The 20,609-nt window shown below is 35.0% G+C and overlaps 1 protein-coding gene across 2 annotated transcripts in view; it reads right to left on the bottom strand.

Annotated features, from left to right (window-relative positions):
* ATF2 (activating transcription factor 2) overlaps window positions 1-20,609 on the bottom strand; it is an 83,639-nt gene that overhangs the window by 3,859 nt on the left and 59,171 nt on the right. For both annotated transcript variants that reach the window (XM_070803154.1, XM_070803147.1), the window contains exons 11-13: window positions 17,892-18,041; window positions 15,046-15,252; window positions 3,068-3,173 (exon numbers count right to left, since the gene is read on the bottom strand). In XM_070803154.1, the coding sequence (XP_070659255.1) occupies window positions 3,068-3,173; window positions 15,046-15,252; window positions 17,892-18,041 (463 nt within the window). The remainder of the gene's footprint in view (window positions 1-3,067; window positions 3,174-15,045; window positions 15,253-17,891; window positions 18,042-20,609) is intronic.

The raw sequence follows: 20,609 nt of genomic DNA, 5'->3' as shown, positions 1-20,609 counted from the left end.
AATCTCACCTCTCTATAAATCTGCTTTAAATACAAAACTGCACCACTGGATAAAAGTTTGATGTCAAGATATAGTTTAAAAAAAAAAAAAAAAAAAAAACCCACTATCAGTAATCCTTTTTAAAATTATGTAAAGCATAAAGGTACTTTTCTGATTAAGCAACAATGAATGTTATAAAATATTTACAATTCAGTTAAATAGCCAATACAATAATAATGCATTCAAAGAAAACACTGGCAAATAACAGTTTAACTGGAGAGAACAGTAAAAAGCCCTTTATTTCACCACTATTCAACACGATAACAAAATGACCTTCCTCTCAATGTAAGTTCTCGGGATATAACAGCTTTCAGAAATAGAGCGAGCTGTGACAAGTGGTATGAGGAAATATAAATACACAATGGGGGAGATGGAGTCAAAATGAAAGTGATAAGGGACAGGTGTATCTTTCTCCAAGCTTTCAGAATTAGGTAAAACAAATCTCTAGGCTGTACAAAGAATCAGGTACTCACTTATAAATTATGTATAAAATACCTTTGTAATGTCATACAGCTGTACCTATGTCCAGTTCGAGATGGTAAGGGGAGAAGAATTACTAGTGTAAATCACAAACAACAGAAAGATACAAGAGATCTTATTACACTCTAAGAGCCGTTTTTAGCACTACTTAAACCAAAAGAAACCAGTTATTTGACAATTCACTCTCTAAAGTTCCACTAATGTTTATACATATTTTCATTAATGAAAATATAAACTCACATTTAGGGTCTAATAAACTTTACTTCCCACTTATGGTTACAGAAACAACTATATGTTATGTTAATTATGTCCAGAGGTTTACAGAAGATGAATTAATGGCAGCAAGATTACTCTTATGTTTTATTCTTCATGGAATCCAAACATTAAAAATGTTTTCATATTTCCACTCTTGTTTTGACCCTTAAAATCAATGTCGTGGTTTTCTCATGACTGAAAGGTTTCCTAGGATATGGGACTTTCTGTTTTTAAAAAAGAGACCCTGTGACTGTGTGACTTTATATTGTCACTTTTACCTGTGACACTTTTGTGTCACTTTTGTGATATTACTTAATTTCTTCTAAACCTTAGTTTTCTGTCACATCGTTTTGAAAGAGCTAACTAGTATTACAGCTCATTATCATTAGCAATTGCTGTGTGTTATAATTTGATGAACAGTTATGTATTTGTAAATTTCTCCACATTTTTTTCTGAGATGTAAACATTAACTTAAACAATCTTTACTTTGACTACCAAACAGAGAAGTCACATTTTTTTCCAGACTTCAAATTTGAAAATAAAAATTTTGAAATTTCTACAAAATCCAATTTGTAGAGCTGAAGAGAACTAATTTTATGCAAGAACTATACTGACGTCAATCAGTTTGACATACAGATAACTAGACAGGAAAAAAGATGGGAACTGTTCCAAAACTTCAAAATGTCTTATTTTTTTTTACATTTTCCACAACCTTGTGTATCTTCACTAAAAACTTATTAATCTAGATTTCCAAGTCAGTCTGAGGATACAGCATGCAAACCTATACATCTGTACAGTTAAAAAAATCTTTATGGCTTCAAATAAAGAACTGGTTTGCATTTGCTGAGTATATACTGCCTGGATAACAGCGAACTGTTGGGGTTATCCAATAAATTTAGATTAAAAAATTGAAGATAATTATAAATTGAATGCAACTTAAGAGTTAATTTTCCTTCTACTTTTACAGAATTATTTGTATATTTCTTTTTGAATATCAAAATTCAGGAGAGCTCTCTTGTTAAGAAAATCATGTATGCATAATGCTGGACTCAGTAGCTTCTAAAGGAAATGATGTTGTGAAGTCACACGGGAGCCATAACGGCCTCATCCCCGCAGCAGGCGTTGTTAGTACAGCCCCAAACATAATTCTATATGGTTCCAATTTACTCTACAATGTGTTTCACAATCCTGTCAAAATGACAAGACGTCAAAGGCCTGAGATTTATTTGCTCAAAACTGGCAAAAATCAATGTTCTAAATATACATGGCATAGAGAGTTGCTAAATCTACTGAATCTTTTAAATTAAAAAATATTGCCCATTCTGATGAAACTGCTTACAATGACTACAAGTAAAGATGGTGGCCATTAAGTTTTATCGTGAACACCTGAGGAACTGTTTGCATCCAATACAAAATGTTTCTTTGCTTTGAATTACTGACACTGGCAAATTAAAATGAAGTGGATACAGATGGTTGAAACAATCTTCAGATTTACAAATATCCTGAAATATCACTAAATCATAAAAATGAAAGCTATGGGTTATATATTATGAATGTTCCTAATGCATTCCCAGCTATGTTATTTGTTACAGATTTGTGTACGATGGACAAAATTGGCCATTTATTCAAGACTACCAGCTGGTTCCAACATTGTGCATCTTATCAAAATAGGACATTACAAGAAGAAAAGCACAATTAACCTCTAAAATGCTGAAAACAGAAAAAAAAACCCACCTCATTTTAAAGGGAAATATTTAAGAGGAAACTTACAAGCAGATAATTTCAATACTGTTCTAGTTTAGTATTTTTGTAACTAGAAGGCTCAATATAAACATTCAGAACAATGAAACTGCACAATGCTGATTATCTAAGGAAGAACACTAGGATCTGCTACTGTAACAATAGGATCTGTTACTGACTGTTAAGATAGTTAATTTTAAAAAAATTACTAAATGGAGGCTGGAAAAGAAGTGTTCAGTCTGTCAGTCCAAGAAAACTATTACTCTGAGAATATAAACAAAATATCATAAGTACTTTCACTATATTTTAAATTATTAACCAACTGATTTTGCTGATCTATAGTAATCTCTAGGGAAAAGCTAGATATAGGAAAATTAAAAAACTCTAGATTATGAGAAGTATATCCTCCATTCCATAATAACTCTGCAGAACTTCTGATATTTAATATTAAATATTAGAACTGCAATCTCCATTTTTTTAATGGTAGCTTGGTTCACTCTGGCAGTATTTCACTGATATAGCCTAAGGCTATAGGTAATGGAACATTACTCACTATGATAGCCAGATTTCTTCTGCATGGCGGTTACAGGGCAATCTTTATGAGCCAGAAGAAGCTGTTTCAGCTGTGCCACTTCATTTCTCAGCAGGGTGACTTCACTCTGGAGGGGAAACAACTTATGTACCTTACCAGCATCAGACTAAACAATTTTCACTGTTTAAAACAAGTGAAGATTAAGATATGAAAATCAGATATCTTTAAAATACCAAGAAATAAACAAAAATATGCTGCTTAAATTTATTTAATCATTACACATTAGCTTTTATATTTTAATATTTACATAAAACCTGCAACTTACATAAAAATTTAAATCACAAGTGGATAGCGTATTTCAAAGTTTTTTACATTATCATTTGCCTTGGAACTGCTTATATATTACACAGGTTACCTATCAAAGGTATTTTTATTTTACATATGTTACATGCTCTTTTGATTATATGAACAATTAGAAGTATCAAGGGAGTCAGGATAAAATTTCACTGATTCTATTCACTTGGAAATAAAAAAAATTTATCCTGGAAACTAATTAAACAGCTTTCTAGAAACTAGGAAAATCTCCATAGGGGAAAGCACAATAACTGGAGAATCACAGCTATCTAAAGTGCATCACAAGGCACTGTGTTTTTGGACACGGAACCAATGAAAGTAGACCTGATGTCTAAACGGCTTAGCTGCCTTTGACCTAGGCCATTTGTACACATCTAAATTTAAATCTGATAAGTCAGTGATGATTTGTCCTTCTTACAGAATAAGCAGTTCAGTCTTTGTTTTGGATGCATTAATCTGGTAGATTCTATGTTGAAGTTCCAAGTTGAGAAAGCCCAATTAATTCCTTTGGATCACCCCCAAACCTTAACACATAAATTAGTGATAATTACCAATACTCAAGAGTTACAAATAATATGAGTGTAATAGATTAATAACATTAAAAAATCTTAACTTACAAATACCTCTACTTATTTGGACTTATATTAACTATTCACATTTCATCCATGAACCCAAAATTAAATGAAGAAATACAGCAAAAAGGTATACATAAAAGGTCAAGCACTTCTTTTTCCATCCCTAAATCTCTTACCCAGAAAGCTGAATGTAAAATAATTTAGTAGATTAGACTCATTAGGTCTCCTTAAGTGACTGATGGTAGGAACATACAAGATCAAAAGAATAAAAGTTCAGTAATCCAAAGGCAAGTTTGTCGAGTCAAACAGTTCCTCATACCCCAATACCAACGAACTGTAAATGCTGTGTTAAAGCACAAAACAAAAACTGATGCTTTACAAGAACTTTGAACCATTAAAAAAAAAAAGGTTAAATTATGTTTAAAACATTGTATTTGAGACAAGAATGGGTGTATAGTGATTACAGTACAAATGAAAAAGGTTTAAAGTTTTGCTTTAAAAAACCAGCTGTTACTTAGAAAATTAATTTCTATGGAATACTGAAGTCATTAGTGTCAATACTGCTAATTATCTCTATTAATGACAGTACTTATGAGAAACCATATTATGAATAATCCAACATATATAATCCAAAATGTTTCTCACTCTTTCTGCTGTCAGCTTGATTTTGAGACTCCCATTTACAAGTTTCTCTCATTAATTTCTCTAATATGAAATAGGGCGGGATATGTATTTTTAGTCAAGAATACACAATCTTTTACAATCGAGTACCTGTGATCACCCTTCTCATTAGTTTGAACCTATTAATCAATATTTAATCATTTTGACCTATAAATAGAAATTTTGTATGCCTAACTAAATATATACTGTTATTTCCATCTAGAAAACCTTTCCTTTTTGCCTTGTTAATTATTTCACTATCTTTAAAAGTCAACTCAGTACAATATAAATACACATGGTGTTCATTTCTGTGCTTCCACAGCCATATTTACATATATGTACGTATGTGTGTTTGATAGTGTGATAGCACTTACCACACTGGATTGTTTTTGGTTTACTTATTTGCCACCTCTGTTAGATTGGGGTTTCTCAAGAGCAGGGATCACCTTGCTTTCTATATCCCTAGATCACAGCCCATGGCCTAGCATAAACTGAGTACGCTGAATTACCATGGTCTTCTCTAAAATCTATTTCCAGTGGGTAAAAAAAAAAAACCACCACCAAAGAGGGTGAAATGAAATAGCTTAAATAATATAAAACTGGTCAATGGTTCTAATTTCATTATTCTTGTCAACAACCTCACCACATAGTCACACTGTTCATTTTCTTAGAAAAGGAGGATTGACATACTTAATAGCATCATCTCAATTACAGAATTTTAAAAATCACAAATGCCTTCTCAACTAAATACTCCATATGGACATTCATCATAAACCATATTATGAAAGGAAATGATGTATTAGATAAAATTCCTGAGCAGTCACAAGTTGATAATCTGATACAAAATAGTTGAAATAAAATTCTGGGTGTTAACCATTAAAACAATATTCCTATGCACTCAAAAATAAATATACTCAAAAATCTCTCTTTAAATGACAGGTTTGAAACTGGAAAGTCTGAATACAGAAACTGTATCAACCATCTAACAGTTGGTGGTATTAGGTCGTTCACCTAATCAGACTACCTGGTCCACGAACAAGTCAACAAATGTAAAGATGCCCCTAGCTAAAAATGGGTAATGAACATTACAGACTTTAGAGAGAAGGTATTTGATTCCTGTTATAAGGGCTTCCCTGGGAGCTCAGATGCTAAAGAATCCGCCTGCAATGTAGAAGACCTGGGTTGGGAAGATGCCCTAGAGAAGAGAATGACTACCCACTCCAGTATTCTTGCCTGGAGAATTCCATGGACAGAGGAGCCTGGTGGTCTATATAGTCCCTGGGGTGGCGAAGAGTTGGACATGACTGAGCGATTAACACTTTCACAACTTATATTTATGTTAACTGACTTTAATTTGAATCAGGGGCAAAAACTGGAAGAGAGGAGGAAATTTAAAAATGATTAAATATTATAATTTGCATATATTAAAAAGGAGATCAGTCCTGGGTGTCCACTGGAAGGACTGATGCTGAAGCTGAAACTCCAATACTTTGGCCACCTCATGCGAAAAGTTGACTCACTGGAAAAGACCCTGATGCTGGGAGGGACTGGGGGCAGGAGAAGGGGGCAACAGAGGATGAGATGGCTGGATAGCACGACTGACTTGATGGACATGAGTTTGGGTAAACTCTGGGAGTCGGTGATGGACAGGGAGACCTGGAGTGCTGCGATTCATGGGGTCGCAGAGAGTCAGATGCGACTGAGCAACTGAACTGAAGTGATACAGTACACAAGTATGCTGTTCTTTATCCAAAATGCAAATAATGTAATTTTCCCCCTATACCTTTAAATGACAGAAATTTAAGGAAAAAAAACACAACAAACTCAAGGTGTGCTCAATACAAATTTAGTCCAATCTTTTACATCATCCTCATCTAAAATATTTTATAATGATGAGATTTTCCTAATGGTAATCCTGAAGCTCAAGTGATTTTTGATCAAAAGGTTAAATTAAATCAATAGTTTGTATTTTATTGTATCCTAATACTCAATTTCTTTAAAAACTGGTTATCAGCACTAGACTGAAAGCAGCAAATGGGACATGGTTGCTAGCAAAGAATTGGACTCTAAGAAATACTGCAAAGCAAACACAGTTGGATAAAAGAGGCCAAACCTTAAAGAAATGGATTTAGTTGAGCTGGAGAGCCCTAAGTATAAGCATATGCTTACGGTCTACATCAGGTCCCAGGTAGGAGTTGATAAAAGGAGGCTTATCCTGGTATATAACCTTTACATTAGGCAAAATTAGAAGAGTTTGCCAAAGCCTGGCCAGGATTTTTAAAATCATTTATGACAAATGCAGAAAATTCAACAAATTAAACAAAACATTCAAGAATTATAGTCACATAATTATATGTATAAAGGAAAGAACTTAAAAAGACAGTATTTAGACAAGGCAGTTCCATAAACCATGACTTAAAGCCATAACAGAACCAGTTTGCTTAAGCCATAGTGAATCTGAAAGAAATACATGTAATTTGGAAAACTCAGCAGTGGCCACAGGACTGGAAAAGGTCAGTTTTCATTCCAATCCCAAGGAAAGGCAATGCCAAAGAACGCTCAAACTACCGCAAAATTGCACTCATCTCACACACTAGTAAAGTAATGCTCAAAATTCTCCAAGTCAGGCTTCAGCAATACGTGAACTGTGAACTTCCAGATGTTCAAGCTGGTTTTAGAAAAGGCAGAGGAACCAGAGACCAAATTGCCAACATCTGCTGGATCATGGAAAAAGCAAGAGAGTTCCAGAAAAACATCTATTTCTGTTTTATTGACTATGCCAAAGCCTTTGACTGTGTGGATCACAAGAAACTGTGGAAAATTCTGAAAGAGATGGGAATACCAGACCACCTGACCTGCCTCTTGAGAAACCTATATGCAGGTCAGGAAGCAACAGTTAGAACTGGACATGGAACAACAGACTGGTAGGAAAAGGAGTACGTCAAGGCTGTATACTGTCACCCTGCTTATTTAACTTAAACGCAGAGTACCTCATGAGAAAACGCTGAGCTGGAAGAAACACAAGCTGGAATCAAGATTGCCGGGAGAAATATCAATGACCTCAGATATGCAGGTGACACCACCCTTATGGCAGAAAATGAAGAGGAACTAAAAAGCCTCTTGATGAAAGTGAAAGTGGAAAGTGAAAAAGTTGGCTTAAAGCTCAACATTCAGAAAACTAAGTGGCATCTGGTCCCATCACTTCATGGCAAATAGATGGGGAAACAGTGGAAACAGTGTCAAACTTTATTTTTTTGGGCTCCAAAATCACTGCAGATGGTGACTGCAGCCATGAAATTAAAAGACGCTTACTCCTTGGAAGGAAAGTTATGACCAACCTAGACAGCATATTCAAAAGCAGAGACATTACTTTGTCAACAAAGGTCTGTCTAGTCAAGGCTATGGTTTTTCCAGCGGTCACGTATGGATGTGAGAGTTGGACTGTAGAGAAAGCTGAGCACAGAAGAATTGATGCTTTTGAACTGTGGTGTTGAAGACTCTTGAGCGTCCCTTGGACTGCAAGGAGATCCAACCAGGCCATTCTGAAGGAGATCAGCCCTGGGATTTCTTTGGAGGGAATGATGCTGAAGCTGAAACTCCAGTACTTAGGCCACCTCATGGGAAGAGTTGACTCATTGGAAAAGACTCTGATGCTGGGAGGGATTGGGGGCAGGAGGAGAAGGGGACGACAGAGGATGAGATGGCTGGATGGCATCACTGACTCAATGGACGTGAGTCTGAATGAACTCCGGAAGTTGGTGATGGACAGGGAGGCCTGGCGTGCTGCAATTCATGGGGTCGCAAAGAGTCGGACATGACTGAGCAACTGAACTGATAAACAGATTTAATATTAAATGAGAAAAGAAATATTTATACCTCTGTATCTGTGGATTATTTTAGAGTGATTATAATTGGATTCAGCCTCCAAAACCTTTCTGGTTAGTCTGTTATTAGTTTATTTGCAGAATATATTAATTGTCTTTCTGGGTCATTCTGAAGATTAAATGAAATATGAGACATGAAAACATTTTGAAAACATTAAAGTCCCATTCAAATGTGACCAATTACTGATTTTTTTTTTGTGGGGGGGTCAAAGTAAAATGTATTTGGTAAGATAAAGCAGATGCTAATTGTGGTCTAAGAGAAAATGTAATTATTTGGCATTGTCTATACCATTGCTCTAATCTATCTGTATCTACTCAAAAGTTAATTACATACTGATGAACAAATTTTATATATATATATATATATATTTACAGTTTGTCTGAAGCAGATCAGACTGATGAAATAATGACAGGATAGCTAACTGATTAACCAATCAAAACATTTCATTGATATTTGGCCACAGATTGATGATCAGGTTCCATAAATTCATGATCTTTGACTTCTAGTTCAGCTACTATCCCCCAAATTAAAGAAATAATATTGGATAGTTTCTTCTTTGGGGAGTTTCTCATTGCTATTATCATTGATTTTTGTGAAGAGTAGCTTAAGTATCTTAACTTCTCTATTACCTCTCTTATTTGGTCTTTAAAATAGTACTTATTCTATGAGTTTGACAGATGAGGAGGTAAAGGCTTGGGAAGATTTTAGTAAAGACTAGTAAAAACTGCAGCCATGAAATTAAAAGACGCTTGCTCCTTGGAAGAATAGCTATGACAAACCTAGACAGCATATTAAAAAGCAGAGACATCACCTTGCTTTGCAAGGTCCATATAGTCAAAGCTATGGTTTTGCCAATAGTCATGTATGGATGTGAGAGCTGGACTATAAAGAAGGCTGAGCACTGAAGAATCAATGCTTTCAAACTGTGGTGCTGGAAAAGACTCTTGAGAGTCCCTTGGACTGCCAAGGAGATCAAACTAGTCAATGCTAAAGGAAATCAGTCCTGAATATTCATTGGAAGGACTGATGCTGAAGCTCCAATACTTTGGCCATCTGATGCAAAGAGCTGACTCATTGGCAAAGACCCAGATACTGGGAAAGATTGAGGTCAAGAGAAGAAGGGAGCAACAAAGGAGGAGATGATTGGATGGCATCACTGACTCAATGGACATGAGTCTGAGCAAACTCTGGGAGATAGTGAAGGACAGGGAAGCCAGGCGTGCTGCAGTTCATGGAGTCGCAAAGTCGGACACAACCTAGCGATTGAGCAACAACAGTAAAAAGAAGTACTCAGAATAGAATACAGGAGATAGAAGTGGCATCACTATTACCCTTTTCCCCTCTAGATTATAGTGAAAAACTCAGTCTGGGAGTGGAGTTCTAGAGTTTTTCAGGAATTAACATTTTTTAATTTTCAGGTATTGGATACCATCTCCCAATTGTTGCCATTCCTTTCTATTTCAAGTGATAAATACTAAAATACTGTTTAGGTACCAGGATTTAAAAAATTGATCCCATTCCCCCTAAGTCAATGGACCAGTAAACAATACCTTTTCTGTATCATTAACTTATTAGTAAAAACTCCTCACATATCTTGTTATCAAAGAATGCTTCTATTAATTTACCAAGCTTCCAGTCCACACACATTTGCAGTGCGTAAGTTTTAAAAGCAAAATCCACAACAAATTCTACAGGTTTTATCACAGATTGTTCAGAGCTCCTATGAGTCTGCCTTTTGTCATAAAGGAAATGCTGCAATTCTAAACTGAAAACTAACCCACAAGATGAGTATATGAAAGACAAAGACATGGGGAGGGAGGAGGGAGGAGGGTTCAGGATGGGGAACACATGTATACCTGTGGCGGATTCATTTTGATATTTGGCAAAACTAATACAATTATGTAAAGTTTAAAAATAAAATAAAATTAGGAACAACAACAAAAAAAATAAATCAAAAAAAAAAAAAAAAAAGAAAGAAAGACAAAGACATAATGGCGTTAATACCATTTCAAGTAAAAGACAAAATCATATATTACCTTTGAAAATATAATAATTTATAACCAACAGCATCCAATTCTTGGTCTAGAGTACCATAAATGTCTCTAATACAATTTGATGAAATTGTTTTTCAAGTAATGATTCTAGAAAGCTAAAATATAATTAAATTCAGTGAATGGGGCAGTAAAGTTGAATAATTAGTATTTTCTTAAAACCTAATATATATTTGGTAAAAATATGAACAGTCACACCTCAACACTCATTAAACCTTTTATTATATATAAGTAACCATGGGTCATTACTGCCCATTACACTGATCAGCTAAACCTGAATGTCACGTGAAGAATCATTAAGGAAATGTAGAACTGATGAATGTTTTCCCATAAAGCAGAGTTTAATTATTTCTTTGACATTCAGTTTTCTTTACAAGTCATTCTGTTCTTCATAGTTAACAGTTTTGCTGTTGGCAGACTGAATGAAATTTTTTCTCCAGAATCTATTATAAGCATATTAACTCTTCATATTCTGAAAACTAGAATGTGTCACTTACTTTTTTAAAACTTATTTTACATGACATGTAAGTAAAAAAACAACAAAAAATCATATATCCACTTGAAACAATAGAGAAAGTCATAGTTGAAAGTACCCTTTCTTCTCAAACCCCCTTTATCACTGTTGTTACAAACTAATACATGTCATTCTTAAAATTTTACCTGTTTAAAGATTCATTTCTATACTGATTTCCATACCTACACATTTACACATTTTAACTATAAAGCTTTCATTAATGAAAAAGAATTATGCTATACATTTTTAGTATGTGACTTTTGAGTAATTTGTTGAGGTGCAATTTCCATAATATAGAATTAACCATTTTAAACTGAAAAATTCAGTAGCATTAGTACACATCTGCAATGTTGTGCTACGCGCACCCTCTATCTGACCATTCAAGAGTAAAACCTCTTGTCCGTTAACCAGTTTCTTCCTATTTTCCTCTTCCTCCCCCCAGTCTCTGGAAACTACCCATTTGCATTTTGTCTCTATGGATTAATTTGTTCTATATATTTCATATAAATGGAGTCACATAGTTTATGACTTTGTGGCTTCTTTCACTTAAGCATAATGTTTTGCGATTTATTCACATTGTAGCATGTAATTTCACTCCTTTTTGTGGCTGAAAAATATTTTATTGGATGTATATGCCACAATTTATCTACTGATGGACATCTGGGCTGTTTCCAAGCAACTTACTTTTTGCCCATAATATTAAAGACATTTTCCAGGTTAATATATTCAGAAGGACCTTATCCTCTTTCTTTTTTGCAAAAGTTTTTTTTTTAAAAACCCGGTAACACATCGTCTCACCTAGCTTCATGTTTTGGTATACATCTTTAAAACTAAGAACACTTTCTTTCTAACCATGATGCTATCTATCCCTCAATTATTAAAAATACTGATTTTTATGCTTAGTGAAATAAATCAGAGAAAGACAAATACTGTATGATATCACCTGTATCTTGGTTCTGAAACATAAAACTAGTGAATATAGTGAATAACCAAAAACAAAACAGATACTGAGAAAAAACTGTGCTTACCAGTGGGCAAGACAGAGAGATAGGGGATTAAGATATTAAAAATTGCTATATGTAGGGACTTCCCTGGTGGTCCTGTGGCTGTGTCTCTGCACTCTCAATGTAGAGCACCCAGGGTTTGATTCCTGGTCAGAGAACTAAATCCCACATGCTTCAACTATGAGTTCACATGCCACATCTAAGATCCAGCACAGACAAATATATAAACAAACATTTAAAAAACCTGCTATGTATAAAATAAACAAGCTGCCAGGACACGTTGTACAGCAGAAGGAATAAAGTAAGTTGTAAATGGAGTATAACCTTCAACAATTGTGAATCATGACATGTACATGGCAACATGTAATTATATACTATATATCAACTATACCTCAATTTAAAAAAAAACTGGTTCTGTTTTAATTTGAGATATTAAGTAGTTATGTTCAACTATAGTTTAACTTCGTGATTTCTTGATTGTGACTTCTATTTAAAAGTTTCATGCCTGCTTCAAAACTGAGGTGTTAGCTAACTTTTACCTAGGTGATAAATCTTGCCTTTATTCCTCCAATCAAGAAATTTCTACTCAAATTAGGAAATGTAAAAATGAATACATTTGACAATAATGGTATTTTATATAGTTTGGATGGTGGAAATAACATGAAATTAATGAAGTAAATATTACATTTATTGTGAATACTGAATTCTCCAAAGTTTTCTGATGAGTTTGAGCAAACTCTGGGAGATAGTGAAGGACAGGGAAGCCTGGCATGCTGCAGTCCATAGGGTCACAAACAGTTGGACATGACTTAGCCACTGAACAACAATCTCATTAAAAGTTGTTAATATTGTTATAACTTGGGTCAGAACAGAAAACTGGCCCAACCTGAAGTCCAGTACCTTGAGAATATAACCATATATTTATATACCACTTTACAGTTTTGAAACATTTTCACTTCAAAAAAAGGCATAATTAGCCAAATTACAAAAGAAAATATTGATAAATTTATCCTATTAAAATTAATATATTTTAAAATGCCTGCAAAAATTCTAATTTGATGTAAATAACAATCCAGAGCAGGAGGACCAACAAGTATTATTATCTCTATTCCATGGGTAAGATAACTAAGGCTGACAAAGAATGTTATTTTTAATACCATGTAACTGTTAAGAAGCCAAGTCATTCAGAAGAATGATTTTGTTAGTTTAATAGATCCACCTAAATCACTTTGTTAATGTATTAGTATGAATACTCAAACATTTAAATGATAGTTAATATTCAGAAATCTGATAAATAACCATTTTTACAGTACATAAATAAACTTGTATCTATAATGTTTCACTTTAAAGAAAAAAATTCAAAAGTTTGTTTTGAAAAATTATAATATGAAAATAGTTCCTGAAGAAGAATTTATTTATCAGGTAAGATATTATTTAACATATCCTAGTATATAAGTCGGAGAAGGCAATGGTACCCCACTCCAGTACTCTTGCCTGGCAAACCCCATGGATGGAGGAGCCTGGTGGTCTACAGTTCATGGGGTTGCTAAGAGTCGGACACGACTGAGCAAATTCACTTTCACTTTTCACTTTCACGCATTGGAGAAGGAAATGGCAACCCACTCCAGTGTTCTTGCCTGGAGAATCCCCAGGATGGGGAAGCCTGATGGGCTGCCATCTATGGGGTCGCACAGAGTCGGATACAACTGAAGCGACTTAGCAACAGCAGCAGCAGCAGTATATAAGTACATATTGAAGTCTCTGTGATACGGTAAAATTAAAATCATATTTAATTTTAAATGGTTAAAAGTAAGTTTTGCAAGATAATTTATTTGTTCTAAAGCTAACATGTCAATATTCAAAGCCCAACACAGAGTTTTAAAAGATATCTGTCTCACATATGAAAAAGTGTTAAGTTATTAAAATTTACATTAGGTGAAATGCTATGCCTGGAGCTAAAAAGCTAGAAAGCTTTTTCCTAAGCATTTAAACAAGACACTGATACTGGTGACATCTTTAAAGATGTAAGATGAGAGCAAGTCTCATCATCGGTCATGATTAATTTTTAAGTAGGAATGGACAGCTCAGAGGATTGACCAATAATAACAACTACAATTAATTCATTAAATTCATAATGAATTTAAATTCATCAATTTAATTAATCAATTCATCGATTTTTCTCATTGATGCTTATCAATTGATAGTTTAGAAGATTTTACTTGAGAATATTCACAACATTAAAAACAACAAAAAAGGAAGAAAAAACAGAAGGAAGGAAATAGACTTAGTGCTGCCAAATACCATCACTGAAAATCTTACCAAAGACTGAATAGGAAGGAGCCTTAAAACCTTTATACCACATAGGGTTCCTAAGAAATAAATCTGAGGCACACTGGCAGGGCAGTATGAAATGCTTTCTACTGCCACTGGCCATATTGTACCTGTTCTGTGGGTAATTAGTCCTTCAGTTCCAAAGCTGTCAATCTGGCACCTTTCACGAGCACTATATTCACTTTAAATAAAACAAACAAAACAAAACAAAATTTATAATTCAAAGAACAAAAGAACTTAAAAACAAAAACTGTAAACTGAACCAACTCTACAGTTGTGACATGAACCAAAAAATAAGAAAAGTGAAGTACCAGTAATATTTTACAGTTTAAGATTCTGTTGAACTCTATATCATAACTTTATAAAGTTTAAACCAGATAGTTTAGGTACTTTTGTACTATGCAAGTAAACACTTAAATTTAAAAATTTCTTCACTGTATCAGTATTGAAAATTATATTACTTCATCTTGGTATTTAGTTTATTAAACTACACTTTACTACAGATTCCATACACACCCAATATTATGTCCTAAAATGTCTGAATAGCTAACTAGGAAAAAATAAGGAAAATGTGTGTTCATAATTATTAAAAATAAATAAAACAATTTATATATATGCACCATACCTGCAGTTGACCATTTAATGAACTCAAGTCTTCTGCTTTCTTCTCTAAAGACTGAACCCAGACTTTTCTCTTTTGTCGGCATCTTGAAGCTGCTGCTCTATTTCTTTCCAGAAACTTCCTCCTTTTTTCATCGGGATCTTCATTAGCTGCTCTTCTTCGACGACCAGTTGTATTTTGGGTCTGTGGAGTTGTGTGAGCTGGAGAAGCCTATAATAGAAACAAATGAAAGTTTTTTATATTTGTACCTAGTGATTAAAATTAATATAATAGGCAGTAAAGGACTGCAAAGGTGAAAGTGAAAGTCACTCAGTTGTGCCAACTCTTTGTGACCCCGTGAACTATACACTCCATGGAATTCTCCAGGCCAAAATACTGGAATGGGTAGCCTTTCCCTTATCCAGTGGATCTTCCCGACCGAGCAGTCGAACTGGGCTCTCCTGCATTGCAGCTGGATTCTTTATCAACAGAACTATCGGGGAAGCCCCTTGCAAAGGTGACAGGTACTAATTTTATTTTCTCTCATTGTATACATCAATATTCTGAAGCAATGTGCAAATCACCCTGTTGTTTAACAAATTCCTTGAAATAAATAAGCATTGCTAAACCGAGATTCTCACTATCACAGTGAATGTATTCTTTGTTGTTGTTCAGTCGCTAAGTTGTGTCTGACTCTTTGCGACCCCATGGACTGCAACACGCCAGGCCTCTCTGTCTTTCACTATCTCCTGGAGTTTGCTCAAACTCATGTGCATTGAGGCGGTGATGACATCCAACCATCTCATCTTCTATCACCCCCTTCTCCTCCTGCCTTCAATTTTTCCCAATATCAAGGTCTTTTCCAATGACTCGGCTATTTGCATCAGGTGGCCAAAGTGTTGGAGCTACAGCATCAATATTCATACAATGAATATTCAGAGTTGATTTCCTTTAGGATTGTATTCTATTCTTTAACGTTTGTATAAATAATATTTTCATGTTTATAGACAGAATACAAAGAAATTGAAAAATGTAATACAAACGATGATGTACAGATCTTTTATTTTTCCAAGTGCACTTTTAAGCAAACATTATGTTATTATTCAGTGCTTTGATAATTATTAAGGTACTAATAAAAAATAACTTTTTATTTAAATTCACTATGGGAAACCATGGTTTCTATGCTATTTTTACAATAAAAATAGCATTAAACTGTAAATGTTTTTTAAAAATTGGTTTGTCTAAAATTAAGGAGTTGAAAGTACATACACATTTTAGTGTATTCAGCTTTTCTTCAGTTTCTGAAATTTGGGGTCAGTCTTTTTCTAAGGGTCAGGTTTATATAATTATTAACGCTCATTTTCCGGTAGGTAGAATCCCAGAGTCTAGATTTTCATTTTAATTGGTCCGCCTGCCCAGCAATATCAGCCAGACAGAAATCTTCAGTCATTAGTGATACTGTCCAGTGTTTAGGATTATAGGATATCTTCATGTCTCTCACAAATCCCCAAATAGTGCCACAAAACACCTGAATACAGGAGATACGATATAAACCCTTGGAAACAGTGCAAAAGAAAGCACTTTGTGGCCGTAGACACATGATCCAAAGTAGCAGCCTGAAAACAAATCTCTTGCCTCTACTTTAATGATGTAAACAAAGATTTCTACATTCTCTTCATCTATACCATAGGCAGAAATCTTTACGTTCTGCAGGTAATTAACCTGAATTATATATATCTCTACCTCTAACAAGGATTTGAGACTACTTAGAAGCATATATTCTTCCTTCTCTCCCTTTTTCTATTGATTCATTCATTCTACTTCACTGAAAAATATGCAGGAACTATTTTAGTGATATAGCAGTGATAGACCAGATAAAAGTCCTGCTGTCCTGGAGCTTCATCCCAATACAATAAAGTATAAAAATATAAATAAAAATGAGATCCAGGTAAACTATAGTTAGTACAAGAAAGTAAATTACATTCATTTACTTTCTTTTAAATAAACTTTTAAGTATGTAAAAGCCATACTGAACTTGCCAGCCATAGATAAACAGCCATGAGCTGCATTAGGCTCATGAGCCAGTTGGCTAACCCTGAATTAAGACATAAGAACACATTCACTTTTCCTCTCTTTTGGCTCCTAGGTAAAGTTCTTGGTGGATGACAACCACAACTATTTCACTTTATCTTAAGTTTCACAAAGGTAAAAATACTGTTATCTAAACACCTATGCTTAGGAGGTAGTATTAAACTTGTTGTTCAGCTGTGTTTCTTTAATTGGAAAGTTTTACTTTTAAATGCTAATATTCTTTAAGTAGAGAAGAAAAAGGTCTAAATAGAGCTCTGAAACATTTAACAGAAATACAGTAATGCTTTACTGCAGACATATAGAAATAGCAATCATCTAATGGCCAGACACAAATTAGAGTGAAATGGGCCTCTAGTATAAACAGCTGCCATTAAACCTATCTGCGACTTTGGTGACATTTCACAAGTGTTAAATTCAAGAACTGTCTTATATCAGTAATATGGTTCATATATAAATTACTTGTTGAATACAACCAATAGTAAAATTTTCTTTAAATACTATTGATGGATACTATGCCATTTTAAACCAACATACAGATACTCTGAGAAACATTTACAGAGTGCCCTCAGCAGTAACAACTGCTTATTTATTTTTTATATGTTCAACTTTTATGTTGAGTTACCTTTTCTTAAGGCTTTTTAAATACACTTTTGAAATAAAAATTTGACGAGAAAATCTTTTCAAAGTATATAGTCATTGAAGTCACACTGTGTGGTGTTTTTTTTTTTTTTTTTTTTTAAAGGAAAACTGAGAGATGAATGATAAAACAACACACATACCGGTGTTTCTGTGGTGGATGTGGCTGGCTGTTGTAATGACTGTGGTCGAGATTCCTCTGATTGAGTCCTAACCAAACCACTACTGTGACCTTTGACAGTATCGCCGTTGGTAACTGGAGGATGTTGCTGGGTCAAAGCAGCTTTTAATCTCTGAAATGCAAATACCAATTAAAATAAAAATGCTCCCTGCTTTCTACCCAAATCTAACTCCCAACACACTTTTAGTTAACCAAATGAGACATTTGTTAATGAATACATAGGCTTTAAACTTAGTTTTGATTTATTATATTCCACTGCATTCCTAAATATCAGTAAGACAGATAAAAGGACCTTTGGGAAGCTTTCCTGAGTCTTTCTTGGCAACTTTTCCTCTCTTCTTTCTTTGGAAATAGCATAAAGGGGTAGATACTAGAGAAGAGCTTTAGACAAAATCCCCTACATGATTCTAATACAATTGTTTTCATTTACTTCAACTAAGAATAATCTGGAAAATCTGTAATTTATTTTCATCTGTGCATATCTTAATATCTATAACTGATTCAGATACCTTAGAAATGAGGTATATATTAAAAGACCACCAATATTTCTGCTTAAGCAAGTGTTAGTAGACATTTTCTACTGCTAATCATTGTAGATTCTGGGTATGATTTTAAAAACAAGGTTAGTAGTGTAAAAAATGTTTTGTTGAGGTATAAGTTACGTACAGTAAAACGAAGTCTTTTCAGCATATATTTCTATGAATTTTAACAAGCACATACAGTTGTGCACCACCTCCTACAATGAGGATACAGAACAGTCCTATCACCCACCAAAACTTCCTCATGCTTCTTGTCACACTCTCCTCCCACCACAGTTGAGTCACTCAGTCATGTCCAACTCTTTAAGATCCCATGGACTATAGCACCCCAAGCTTCCCTGTCCATCAGCAATTCCCAGAGCTTGTTCAAACTCATGTCCAATGAGTTGGTGATGCCATCCAACCATCTTGTCCTCTGTCATCCCCTTTCTCCTACCTTGAATCTTTCCCAGTATCAGGATCTTTTCCAGTGAGTCAGTTCTTCGCATCAGGTGGCCGAAGTATTAGAGCTTCAGCATCAGTCCTTCCAATGAATATTCAGGACTGATTTCCTTTAGGATTGACTGGTTTGATCTCCCTGCAGTCCAAGGGACTCTCAAGGGTCTTCTCCAACACCACAGCTCAAAAGCATCATTCTTCGGCGCTCAGCTTTGTTTATGGTCCAACTCTCACATCCACATATGACTACCTCCCACCACAGTCCCTGAAAACCCCAAGTCTGTTTTCTGATTTTCAAAGTTTTGCTTTTCCAAATATCATATAAATGGAATCATACAGTATATATAATAAGACTTTTGAATCTGGATTATTTCCTTTAGCATAATGCACCTGAGATCCATCCCTGCTGCTGTGTTATCAGTAGTTTTTAAATCAGTTTCTAATAAACAGTATATTGATTTTACAGATTCAGTACAGCTCAGTTCAGTCGCTCAGTCGTGTCCAACTCTTTGCGACACCATGAACCACAGCACACCAGGCCTCCCTGTCCATCACCAACTCCCAGATTCCACCCAAACCCATGTCCATCGAGGCGGTGATGCCATCCAACCATCTCATCCTCTGTTGTCCCCTTCTCCTCCTGCCCTCAATCTTTCCCAGCATCAGGGTCTTTTCCAATAAGTCAACTCTTTGCATGAGGTGGCCAAAGTATTGGAGTTTCAGCTTTAGCATCAGTCCTTCCAATGAACACCCAGGACTGATATCCTTTAGAATGGACTGGATGGCTGTCCTTGCAGTCCAAGGGACTCTCAAGAGTTTTCTCCAACACTACAGTTCAAAAGCATCAATTCTTCTGCGCTCAGCTTTCTTTATAGTCCAACTCTCACATCCATACATGACCACTGGAAAAACCCATAGCCTTGACTAGATGGACCTATGTTGGCAAAATAATGTCTCTGCTTTTTAATACGCCATCTAGGTTGGTCATAACTTTCCTTCCAAGGCATAAGTGTCTTTTAATTTCATGGCTGCAATCACCATCTGCAGTGATTTTGGAGCCCAGAAAAATTAAGTCAACCACTGTTTCCCCATCTATTTGCCAAGAAGTGATGGGACCAGATGCCATGATCTTAGTTTTCTGAATGTTGAGCTTTAAGCCAACTTTTTCTACTATCCTCTTTCACTTTCATCATGAGGCTTTTTAGTTCCTCTTCACTTTCTGCCATAAGGGTGGTGTCATCTGCATATCTGAGGTTATTGATATTTCTCCCGGCAATCTTGATTCCAGCTTGTGTTTCTTCCAGCCCAGCGTTTCTCACGATGTACTCTGCATAGAAGTTAAATAAGCAGGATGACAATATACAGCCTTGACGTACTCCTTTTCCTATTTGGAACCAGTTTGTTGTTCCATGTCCAGTTCTAACTGTTGCTTCCTGACCTGCATACAGGTTTCTCAAGAGGCAGGTCAGGTGGTCTGGTATGTCCATCTCTTGTAGAATTTTCCAGTTTATTGTGAACCACACAGAGGCTTTGGCATAGTCAATAAAGCAGAAATAGATGTTTTTCTGGAATTCTCTTGCTTTTTCCATGATCCAGCAGATGTTGGCAATTTGATCTCTGGTTCCTCTGCCTTTTCCAAAACCAGCTTGAACATCTGGAAGTTCACGGTTCACTTATTGCTGAGCCTGGCTTGGAGAATTTTA

This window comes from Bos indicus, chromosome 2 (assembly GCF_029378745.1).
Source record: "Bos indicus isolate NIAB-ARS_2022 breed Sahiwal x Tharparkar chromosome 2, NIAB-ARS_B.indTharparkar_mat_pri_1.0, whole genome shotgun sequence".
Classification (NCBI taxonomy): Eukaryota; Metazoa; Chordata; class Mammalia; order Artiodactyla; family Bovidae; genus Bos; species Bos indicus.
The sequence above is the reverse complement of the archived record's forward strand: the minus strand, read 5'-3'. Positions and strand labels throughout refer to the sequence as shown.